The 12,845-nt window shown below is 35.9% G+C and overlaps 1 protein-coding gene across 6 annotated transcripts in view; it reads right to left on the bottom strand.

The window, feature by feature from the left end:
• CASK (calcium/calmodulin dependent serine protein kinase) overlaps nt 1-12,845 on the bottom strand; it is a 226,098-nt gene that overhangs the window by 85,214 nt on the left and 128,039 nt on the right. For all 6 annotated transcript variants that reach the window (XM_086766406.1, XM_086766422.1, XM_086766396.1 and 3 more), the window contains exons 6-7: nt 12,643-12,745; nt 1,598-1,773 (exon numbers count right to left, since the gene is read on the bottom strand). In XM_086766406.1, coding sequence (XP_086622532.1) covers nt 1,598-1,773; nt 12,643-12,745 — 279 coding nt within the window. The remainder of the gene's footprint in view (nt 1-1,597; nt 1,774-12,642; nt 12,746-12,845) is intronic.

The raw sequence follows: 12,845 nt of genomic DNA, 5'->3' as shown, positions 1-12,845 counted from the left end.
ATGCTGAGTAAGAAGGGAGGCAGCTAATGCCTGTTGTGAACTACTCTGCTCCTCTCCCACAGGTATCATGGGGCAACGGATCTTCCCAACAGATTCCTTTCAGCTTTACAACAGTTGAGCATCTTCAGCCACTCAGGTAGGAAAGCATACTGACATGCGATCAACAATACAATTGCAACACTTTTTAGAGCAGAACTGTATCTTTAGGAGACAACAATGTGAAGGATGATTTAGAACATATTTTCATCTTGTGCATATGAAGGTTTTTTTAATTTATGAAGGACTGAAGTTTTATTTAGATGGTGCACTGCTAATTTTAGAAGGTACTAAATGAAAATGCAAAAATATGTTCATTTAAAGAGGTCCATTTTATTTAAAATCAATCTTTACGAAAAATGATTGCTTTAAATTGGAGCATTCAGGAACATTATCTGGCTATGAAATGCACATTTATACTTGTGATTTTTAATTTCTTTTTCAGCTCTAATGAAATGAAGGTAATTACAAATCTGCAGCAAGATTGTTTTGAAATCCTTATACTGTTTTCACTGAATAGACATATTATTGTGGAAACAGGAACAGAAAAGGAACTGAGAAGACATGATGTGCTGGCCATGACTTTTTTTTTAATCAAAGAAAAGTTAACTTGTATGCTTCCAGAAGGTTTTAGCTGCATACAAGATTCCGCAACAAAATATTCCACAAAGTGAAACCAGACTATGCAATCCTAAAACTAGTGCCATGAAGAAAACCTGCTGTTTCTAGGAATATGAAATTTAAGAATGAAAAATGTGCTCCTGATCAAGTGCAGTACCACTGCTGCCACTTACATTTTAGCAGACTACTGTTAGGTTCATATAATAAAATACTTCCTAAACCATATTGCAGACTATCAAACAGTTTTAGGAATTTCCACTCGTAATCCGCTAATACACAGTTCACGTATGACTTTGGCTGTAAAGTAGAGCAAAACTGATCTTGGACAAAACTGCAAAAATAGTGAAGTTGAAGCTTTAAGTTTATTTCCATAATGGCTCTAGGATGTTTATGTTGTGAAACACACTTAGGTTGCATGCATACTGATTTGCTTTCAGTTGCAAGTAGCTCCTTTTGAATCATCAGCTGCATTTTACTACATAGTGTACTAACAAGAAAAATGCATAACTACATTTTCACAGTAACAGGTGTTTTGTTTTAAATCAAGGCCATATGATGATCAGCCTTTATCATAGTTCTTTTATTTGATTAAAAAATTTAAATTATCTTTAAAACTAAGATAACATACAGTATGTTACACTTCACAGATAAACTTTATGTAATCCTACCGAGTTCCATGTATAATTAGGGGCTAGCTATTGCACCCATTTATTATTTCATCTGAGTAAATAATACTGTGTTCTAATTCCTAACATTGATACAAAACATAGCAGGAAGAAGATAGACTGGAAAGAGAAAATAATCTCTCTTCCTGTGTAACATGGACAAGATTTCTATAAGCTTCAAATTTAAATCAGGCTAAATACAAAAATCAACTTCCAGAAATTTTACCAGCAGAGTCCATCTCACTGGAAAAGAACTCAGATATACCGTCATTTACCTTGTATTTTCCTTTAATAATGCCTTCAAATAATCTTTCCTTGGTTCCATAAAAAGGCAAACAACCGCTTAGCAGGATAAAAAGGATCACGCCACAACCCCAAACATCTACAGGCTTCCCATAAGGTTCCCTTTTTACCACTTCTGGAGCCATAAAATGAGGTGTTCCTACACGTCCTAAGTGAAATAAAAACAAAATTGAGTCAAGGTGATGTGTGTCAAACATGGAAATGAAGAACATCACTGCATTAAACTAAGACAGTTTTAATAAGTTTTGTTCATGGGTTAAACTTTTAAGACAATTCTTTTTTTAAAGTTTAGTATTTATTAAATATAGTCAGTGAGACAAAACAGTAGTTTCCTTTTTGCTTGATTTATACTTTTATAAATTGAGGAATATTCTATCCTACCTTGCAGAACGCAAAACAAGATTTACACAAAAACACTACGGTTCTTCAGTGAAAAATGCCATGTAACAGTAAAAATATCAATTTGGACAACTTTTGAAACAGGAATTATTTATCCAGAGAGCACCTACAAAGATGTTGTAGAGGTCTAGTCTACACTGCTTACTAGAATAAGCTGCCTCTGATTGGCAAGAGTATGGTTTCATCTGATGCTCTGCCCAAACCTTAGTCAGTCTACTGAAATTGCCAACAGGAACGCAAAATGCTAGCAAATGTGTTGTTCATGTATTTGAAGTAGACAATATCTTACTGCAGATAAAAAAATAATGCTAATTTGTTTCAGAGGGCTTTCAATGAGTACCATACAGCAATGGTTCTGGAACAGTACTGATTTTTGATTGGTAATGAATATGTACCCATGGGAAAAAAAAAAAACAAACCATATTTAGTACCAACTAATCTTTTGAGTGGATAAACTGACTAGAATGACTGCATTCATTTTCTGTGTAACACATTAAGCCAAATAAAAGCAATGAACATTTACCTCTCCCTAGTTTCCCACTGTAAAGATATTTCTTTTCACTGCAAAAGACTTGCAAGAATTAAGCTTTGAATGCTCAGAGCATCACTGACACTTACAAATACTGCAGTCTTTGGACTACCCTGGTTCCACCAACACAAGAAAAAAACTCACAAGTGTAGCAAACTGTTACCACTTGTACTACCTCGATAAATTATTCTTGCTGACTGATACTACAGTGGACTTAAGAGGCTCAATTCAAGGCTTCCAGCACCTTTGTGCTAGCTAGCAGAGTTTACAATGCAGCCAAGTTAATCCATCTGTGAACACAGTATGCATTTAATTCAGTCCTGTCTTGCAAAGAGACCCTTGCTAGGCTAGCCCATCCTGCGCACCATTTGAATGTGAGTTAGCTAAGTCACGGCACTGGTAACAAACAGCAAGGAGACTATCTAGCAGTAGCTTACTCAGTAAAGATCATACTTCGTTTCTACCACCTAACGCAGGAATATGATCTTAACCATGCTCTGTTAATTACTCCCCACTCATTTTGCATCTACAAGGAATAAAAAATTGCCAGAAAGATGGCAGCTCTTTCACCATACTATTTGTAAGGAGAAACACCACCACTGTTCAACTTCTTCATGTGGCTTTGTATTAAGCCTTTTCATTCACAGCTTATGAAGCAGTCCCTATGCTACACAAATGTTAGGAATCTGCCTGTGAGAAAAGAACCTTACCTCACCACTAAGCTAGGTCAGCATATTAAAAAGTCCTGGAGGAAGAGGAAGGATATTTAGTCCGGTCAAAGAAAGTCAGAGATGGACATACGGGAAGATTACTAATTCTTCTTGTTGATTTATAGGCTTATGGTGTATCTTTCAGCCTAACTGATAAACCTCAAATTCAAATCTTCAAGCTTAAAAATATGAGGGAAAGAATTATGTCCTTAAATGACCAAAAGTCTCCCTCTTTTAGATGCCTGGTGACAGGGAAGGGAAGGAAAATTGTAAGTACACACACCCAGCATACACAAGCTGCCGAGAACTCTGAGATTTTTGCCCTTTAAGAAGCGCCTACAAATATCAGTCTAAAAGGGTTTCCTAACTCATCATTTGCAACAGCAAAAGCATCAGTTTCTAGCTCTGTATCAGGCTGTGCATGTACATAAGCAGCAACATCTGCCTGTTCAAACAGTATCTGTATATCACTTAGACTGCTCATGTGACATTAGTGGTATGCATACCACAGCCTGGAAACCTTCAGTACAGAAGACATCATGGAAGACCGCAGAGCCGCCTGGCTTACCCAAGTCTTGTTTATCTCAGTGGTAAACTTCCTGGCATTTGAGTGCAGAGGTACCCATTTGCAATTTTGGAGCAGCTGTAACCTTTCTTACACATTGAAAAAATACTTTTGTGGTGATAAAGCTCATTCAAATCTTTTTTATCAATATGAATAGAAAATCATATATACTCTGAAGATTCTGCCTTCCTACCAGGTTTTCTAATTGCTATTATGAAATCTGGGAAGTCTAGAGAAAAGTGATTATTCAAAAGACAAACAGCAGAAATCACTAGAAGACAAGATATCACAAGGACAAACAAAGCTATTTAAAAGAGCATTAAACTTCAGGGAGATATGCATAGTCATCTGGATCAAGAAGTTAATGAAACTAGGAATCACACATATCAAATGATAGACTGATTTAATGTCTATTTCTAATAATTATGTGCCACTCTTGTCAGCTTGGGACCTTCTTGGTTTTTTAAAGTAAACAATTGCAGAGATAAACATGGTAAAAAAATGACTATGTGCTGTGAGAAGCAGACCTAAAGGTTTGGGCCTTGGTTTTGGGTTCTTTTTGCCAACACATTTAAGTCTGCTGGGCATCTGCAGTACAGTGAAGGCTGACCTACAGAACATCTTGTTCTGAGAAAAATGTGTCCTTGCAAACAGTCACCCATCCTACTTTTTCTACTATAGTGTAAAATAGCATATTTAGCAGCAACATGTGCTACCTAAGTAACACAACAGCATTACTGGGTGTAGGCATTTAGGTATCAAGGTGCTGGCAGAGGTGGTCTCTGTGAGGAGAGGCTGGGGCTGTCCTGTGCCAGTGGTTCAAATAGACCCTCTACAGGGTACAGTTGAGCCCAGCAGCCAAGATGGCAGTGCCTCAGGGAAAGTGTGTGTAAGAAAGGGAAAAGCATTGCCCAGCAGTGAGGAGTATGGGAAAAAGTGTGAGAAACAGCCTCTACAGTGTCAAGAGAGTATCAAAAATGCATATTTTTTTTCTTCCTTTTCCCCTTCAGCAAATGAATGTTTCAAATTAAAATTGCTTTGAAGAAATTGGTAAGAAAAATCCTTCATTATTTATATACAGCAATAAATACAGGCAGAACAGAACAGTTTCTTGAAAGTGAGCATTAATCAGCTTCCCTAAATTTTGCAAAGCAGAGTCTTGATGGTGCACAATTTCAGATTTCCTTTACCCCTCTATTTCACTTCCTGACCACAGGGCAAGGAAATAAAAAAGTACTTACAAAACTATCAAATATCAAAAAGTAGCAAACATAACTTGCAACAGTACACTTACCAAAACTGCAGACAAAACATAATACGCAAGCATTTCTTATGCAGTAGCCATCCACTGCCAGCACTCTGCTCATTATCAACAACCTTCATCGTATTATAATTTTTTTCCCGTAGATACATTTTTTTTTCCTAACAGAACAAGCTTCTTGAGGTTTATTTCCTACTTTCTATCGGGCAATAGACAAATTATAGCCTCTTGATACTTCAGGGTTCCTATTTTGCTTTATCTGGTGACCTCACATGAGAATGTGAGGCTACATATTTACTTGGTACTCAAGAGCTCTTAGACAAACTGACAGACTTAGAAGTTATGGTTAAAACACACTGTTCCTCTCTGATCATCTCAAATTTTCTTTCTTCTCCCTTGGAAGTTAAAGAATGAAACTAAAGAATAGAACTTAGATTACAGGCAGAAAAACTGGAACCTTGTTGCCCTTATTCAAAACCAGTATGTCATAAAAATTCACTTTTAATTAAGTGCTTGATATTAAGCAGAAGGAATAGACTAGTTCAGTAATAGGTTACATTCTACACAGCTGCTTAAGACCGCAACAATCTGCTGCTATAAACTAGATGAAAAATGGATGCTACTTAATAGCATGCTGAAAAATCAGTACTATCAAGCCTTAATACACACTTTTAAATTTTAAATGAGAACCCCATAAATGCAAATGAAATGAGAAAGAAGGCCAGGCTAACTTAATAAAATACTGCTATTTATCACTGTGAGATTATAGTTAGCAAAAACAATTACAGAATGATTTGGTTTCGTAACCTTTTAATGCAGATTACTGGATCCTTATACTTTAGGCAGGGGGCCAGTGGTGGTGGAAATCACAATTTCATCTCCATGAAACAAACAAATTTCATCTCTAGAACAATCAGAAACCTAACTGGTTGAGGTGGAACTCTCCAGTTAAACAGGGGAAAAAAAAAAAAAAAAAAAAAGACAACCATATATGTACATATGTATTAGAAACTCAAAAAGGCTAAAGTAATTTCTGAGGTAGCTGTCATCCTCGTGACAACTAACCACTTCTCTGGGTTCATCCAAGGAGCAAACGATGGTTTTGAGGTTATTCTAAAAACTGACCTGAGCAAGGACTGCACCTGAGCAAGGACAGCTGCACTTCTGAGCTGCACTTAGCTCAGCAAAATGGAGTACACACATTAACTCACATAGATAGGGATTTTTCCTATGTTGCAACTACAAGAACTGAAAGGTTAATATCAGTGACAGGATAAACAAAATATATAGACAGCAAAGTTTTCTAAAATCATGGACACTCACTGCTCTTTAGACCAAGTATTGCTTCGCTGAAAATGATTTCGTAGAAAAAGCACCTTCTAAACATGTCCAGTACAAAATTTTAAAATTGTTCGCAGCAGTTCAACTGTTATAAAATATTTTAAAAGCTTTTGAATTTTCTTTGGGGTTTTGGGAGAAACTTTGCATCTTTTTGGAGGCAGTGTGAGAAAGAACAGTAATTAAAGGCATTTTTCTCTCTTTAATAAATAAGCTCTGCCTTTCACAGGCCTTTTATTCTTCCAGATATAAAAAATACTCATGGATATATTCAAATGATTGCCCATGAAAAAACATTATTTTATTTAAAAAAATATTGCATGCATGCACATACGATTTTTAGTTGTATCTGTATGTGACAAGAAATCATATGGAAAACTATAATCAATTTTCTATGTGCTTCTAGATTATTCTTGTCTGTTCTAGAGCAGCATTAAGTGAAAATCATCCCAATATGAAGACTCAGCAGTGGTATGTATTCAATGTGACACTTGCCTCCATCCAGTTCATAATAAATAAATGACTGTATCCAAGTGTTTGCTGACTTAGGAAGCACTCAATGCCTGAATAGGTACAGACATTAGACACCTTATTTCTAGAGGTAAGCTTTCTTATCAGCCAGTTTTGAGGCATGTTGGTAGTCTTTCTTATCAACTGAAATTTATAAAATTGCTAAATTTTGCTGATTTTTCCTGTGGATAAACAGAGAGTTTCCGTCTTCAGGTGTTGCCAATCTGACATCATTCACAAGCACTAAAGAGAAATTTCGACTTACCTTTGATAATTTAGTTTCTATGACTCTTTCCATATTATTCCAGACAATAGGGCTATGCTTTCCACAAGAAGAAGAGTATATACAGAGACCCAATCAGATTTTGTCATCCCTAAGGCAGGGGATTGATGACCAAGATATCAGAAGAAGAGTCTTTCAACAGCAGTAGTATCTGAACGATGTATAAGGAAACAACTGGAACAAATAATTTTTAGGAAAAAAAAAGTGAGGTACTAATAAACATCACCATCTGACCTCGCACAATAGTGTAATAAGAATTATGTTAATAAATTAAGGAGTTTCTAAAAGAGTGGAATGTCCAGAATAATGTGGAAGGATTTGAGGAATTACACACAACAGATCAAATCGGTCAATACTTTTAATTCCTTTCCACATTACTCCAGACAATAGAGATGTTTAAAGCAGGTGTACAGAGAAGATGAATAGATTTAAAAAACAAAACAAAACAATTCAACTTCAGCACAGAAGACTGTCTGAAGAAAATGTATTTTAAAAGATGCATCAGCAGAAAACTGGACAACTGGCTATTGGTGTCCAGAAAACGAACAAAGCAAAGATCGTGTTAACCAGACAAATTATAATAACTGATTCAATGGCCTTTCCAGCCACAAAACTATGATGGAGAAAGTAAACCTATATTGACTTTTAAATACATTAGCCTCTGCTACGCACTCGGAAATCAACCCAGATGTGAAGTGGAGTTTCTGAGAGACAGTAAATTATAGTTGTATCATTTAAATAAAACAAAGTCTATTAGAGGCCAAGCTTTGAAGAAGCTCAATTTTTTTTTTTTTGTTTTTCAGGGGAAAAAAAAAATACTGCTCTTGCTTTGCAAAAGAAAGAAGAATACTAGTGTAGGACCTCAGCTTACAAACATTTACCTCTCCTCGGAAAACAAAAGAAAGATTCACTATATCATTCAGACACTGACGATGAAAAGTGAAAAAAGCCTATGTAGTGTAAAAAAACCTCAAAAATATGATTTTTAAACTAGAGTTTATAAAATTACCAAGATCCAGTTTGGTGGAACACTGGCGCAGGTTGCCCAGAAAGGTGGTGGGTGCCCCATCCGTGGAGACATTCAAGGCCAGGTTGGATGAGGCTCTGAGCAACCTGATCTGGTTGGAGATGTCCCTGCTTCTTGCAGGGAAGTTGGACTAGATGACCTTTGAAGGTCCCTTTTAACCCAAACCATTCTATGATTCTATGATCATTTTTACATTGATTGGAACAAAACAAAAATACGGAACTTAAAAGATCTGACTCCCCCAATTCCATACTCTTATCTGCAGGGTCATTTATGGTAATGCCTTCCTTTGCTATTTTTGTAGTAAGTCTAAAAGGTTAGCTGACAAAGAACCAAGAACACTTGATATTTATGTGCTGTACTTCTATTAAAAACATAAGGTGTTTTCCAGTAAGATGATGATGGTTGTGTTAGGATACCTGAAGATACTGTAGGATTCTGAAGCCACTTAGGGCAACTAACTAATAATACATAAAAATCAATATTGGACTGCATTAGTATCATGGTACCTGTGGCATTTTGCTGCGAAAGGTAAAATGTGAAAAGCAGTAAACTATCTATAGACAAGACCTGACAGTTTGCATAGAACCTTATACCGTTTAGGTCTATACAGTTATCTTGTCTTGCAGGAGTTGAAACCAGGAGAAAATAAGTAGATTAAGTGGAGGAAATAGCACTTGTGGACTCAACGGCTTTTGTTCCTTCAGACTTGCATAACATATATTACATTAAAATCCCAAGGCTTAGCATCCAATATATTTTATGTCAAATAAATCTGATGTTGCATTTATTTAAGAAAATATTGTGACAATTTGTACCGCATTCTGAAAGAAAAAACACCCAAGGAAGAAGATCAGGATCCTAACGTGAGATTGCTTTATTAATAACTGACTTTTCACAGGTTCCACTACTCCAGCTCCATCATAACCATGCAAACATGGACTCTTTCCTGTCTACACCCTGTTCTATAAAGGAGTTCACTTATAAATTACAATGATCTGTAACTACTGTGTATACTGCCAGAATTCTTAGAATCATAGAATCACAGAATAGTTTGGGTTGGAAGGGATCTTAAAGATCATCTAGTTCCAACCTCCCTCCTATGGGCAGGGACACCTTCCATTAGACCACGTCACTTAAAGCATCCAACCTGACCTCGAACACTTCCAGGGATGGGACCTCCACAACTTCCCTGGGCAACAGGTTACACTGCCTCACCACCCTCATAGTGAAGCATTTCTTCCTTATCTAATCTAAATCCACCCTCTTTCAGTTTAAACCCATTACCATCCACCAATTCCATCTTAAAGTACCTACTTCAATGATCCAAATGAATACATTTAGCAAAATTTTCCACTTCCGATCATAAGAAGTGCAGAAGAGAACTTCAGAGATTGGTAGCTCATTAAAACAATTTTCTGTAACTCATAAGACAGCACATGCTTCTTAGTACATTGCAGTTTATGGGCAAATGCAGTGGAACAAAAACTATTTCCTTACATTTCCACTTCTGGTCTTTTGAAAAATGAGTGACGGCTATGTCACTTTTTTTTTAGTACTTACTTTTAATCAAAGTCTCTAAAAATAAACTCAACTGTGTTGTTAGCTGATAAAACTTAATCATGTTCCTAAAATCTGCTCCACAAACATTTTCATTAATCACATCTAGTATGATGTCATAGCTTGTTATCACAAGGTCCCTTACACTTGTGCTAAAGAAGCCTCTATCTTCTTGAAAGAACGCCGTAGTTATAATCCTTCTAAGCAACACAAGTCTAACTTTGGACTTACATCCGTACCCTAGATGGCAGGCTTTGAAGACCCTGTTTGTGTTCTCCTGGGGCTATGCACAATCTGGGCTTGTCAGGCATAGGGATGTCAGTGTAAAAAGGTAAGCAAAATGGCACAAATGCATAAAAGCAAGAAAAAAAATTTTACAACATTGGTAACCCCTGCATCTTTTAGGTATAGCAACTCCTACTTTAGAAGAAAAATACTACCACAAAAGACAGTGATCATCATAGATATTGAAGAGCTTTTGCATAATGGCTGGGGTTTGATGCAAGATTAGGGGAAGAGTCTTATCAGTTGAAGGTTATACAGTTACATTACTTTCAATGTTGACATGCTTTTTCTGAAGGAAAGCTGTCCTTTTCTGATTTAAAAGATAAACTACTAAAAAATTTTCTGATTTAAAAGATATACATAAAATAAAGAAAGAGAAAAGACTTCTGTTCCTGAACACCAGGTTCATCTACATAGGAATTTACACTAGTAATGAGTATATTCTGCTAGAGTATCATGGTAATACACATTACCTAGACATAGAAAGATTAATAAGTATCGCACTTTCTGTAAGTATAAGGCAGTGTGTTTTCAGTATTGTAAAAATATTAAGGTGTACTGAGCACTAAAATGGGTTAGAAGCACAGGAGGTTTTAGGGTAAGTGAACCTTAATGCCATAATAGCTTTTATTTAATAGAGAATTTATTTTTTGATGTGTTAAACACCAAATACAGGAATCGCCATGATGAAAGGGAAATAGTTTACTATGTTAAGCTGACTCAATGTTTTTCACTAAAAATTAGAAAAAGGACGTGAACAGATTCATTATTATACTGCTCAAACTTCTCTACAAAGAGAATTTCCATTTCATTTAGGAGACAACTGAGAAGTAACCAGTGCCTATAATTTATCATTATTATGTTAAGGAGAAAGCCTGAGATAAGTAGTAGAACTGAGACCTTCCATGGTATATAAATGAAGTGGAATTACTCTGGGTATTCTTGAAAGTGAGAAGAATTTGAAGCTGAAAGTAACAAAGGCTAACAAAAAGGCTACAAATTGGAAGTGACGGTAGCAGGGGTGGTGGTGGTGTGCGGAAATGAAGGCAGACTGATAAGGCAGAAGTTGAGATGGATGCGGCAAAAGATACAGAGAAATATTATACTGATGAGGCTTAAGAAAGAAGCTTCTAAGTACTGCAAACAGAACCAGAAAGGAATGAAAACATTTTTACACAGAAAAGGAAGACTAGACCAGCACTGATAACTGCATGAAGCTTGAGCACATGAAGGGTAAGTGGGATCAGAGAACAGTGAATGGTAACAGGAAAGGAAGGACATGACAAACTCAGGGAAAAATGCAAGGCTTTTTCCCAACTTGAACTTGAATTTTCTGTAGTAGTCTGAAAGAAAGTACATTGTATCTCACTACCTCCAGAAAAGTAGCTAAAACAGAAGAAATGGATAAATTTGCTCAGTGAGAAATATAAAGAAGAAAAATGAGAGAATCATAAACAAAAGCGTAGGAACTGTCACTAAAAAAAGCAGTGACTGAGGTACAGATAATTTGAAAAACACAGGAAAAGTAAAGAAAGGAGTGACCTTTTTATTAAGGCAACAATAGTAGCTTAACTGAGTGGGTCTTTTCTTTGAAAAGATGTATCTAGGTCTCTAAGTAATAAGATGCCTGGATATTTCCAGGGTATTAGTGATATCTGGAAAAGGATGGAAGCTGTAAGTAGGCTTATATTGGATTTGCTTTTTATTTTAAACAGCATATAAAAGCCAAATTGACGCAGACCTTTAAGTAATTAGATTAGGAAATCTGAATTTTTGAAGAAGCACGGTACTAACAAGTTGTTACTCATTTTGAAGAAAAAAAATCAAAACTAACAAAATCTTTTGTTGTGGTCTTCTACTCTGGTAATGAAAACATCAGAAAATTGATTGGGTCTTCATCTGTGCAGGCTGATTAAAGCATAACCCTATTGTCTGGAACAATATGGAAGGCAGCTAGAGGAAATAAAATCCACAGAAAACAAAACACACTTAGTAAAAAAATATACATACGTATCAAGATATTTATGTCTTATGCAATAATTAAAATGAAATATTAAAACATAGAGAAGAGTCACGTGTGAAAACTAGTAAGATTTTCCTATTAAACAGAGTAGCATTCTGACAGAAATTGTCTAAGAAACAGGGGAGCATTGATGATGCTGTAGTAATTCCTTACTCAATCGCTTTGACATACATTTCAATCTTGATAGCATTTTCGTTTGATTTGCTTTGTCAAGCATGGAAGACTTATGCTAAAGATTGTTACTAAAGTGGAAAATTATTTGCTTTTTTAAATTTTATTTTGATCAAACCAGCATAAGCTCCTGTTGAGTAACATTTAGAGGGACTTAATATTCAATATAGGTATGCACAACAATGTTACATTCTACTAGCAATTTAGCTTAACTGAGTGCATTTACAATGTTAACAAAGTCTTTAGCAAACGATTATTTTTCAGCTATTGCTTTGCATGCCAGGGTATGTTGGAGGAACAGAACTCTGCAGTACAACATGCATAATACTAAATAACTTCTAAGGAAAATGTCTTACCTCCAGCAACTAGCCCAGACTCTCCTAACTGAATTGCTACCCCGAAGCCACCAAGCTTTACCGGGGCTGAATTCTCTTTTGAGGCAAGCAGTACACAGTGTGGCTGAAAAGACAAAAACCCAGACAAATTATGATATTATTCGAGAAATACAATTTGCATTTTAGAATTTAATTTTATAAATTTGCAAATAGAAGCTAGATTT

The sequence above is a fragment of the Chlamydotis macqueenii genome, chromosome 1 (assembly GCF_036417535.1).
Source record: "Chlamydotis macqueenii isolate bChlMac1 chromosome 1, bChlMac1.mat, whole genome shotgun sequence".
NCBI lineage: Eukaryota > Metazoa > Chordata > Aves > Otidiformes > Otididae > Chlamydotis > Chlamydotis macqueenii.
The sequence above is the reverse complement of the archived record's forward strand: the minus strand, read 5'-3'. Positions and strand labels throughout refer to the sequence as shown.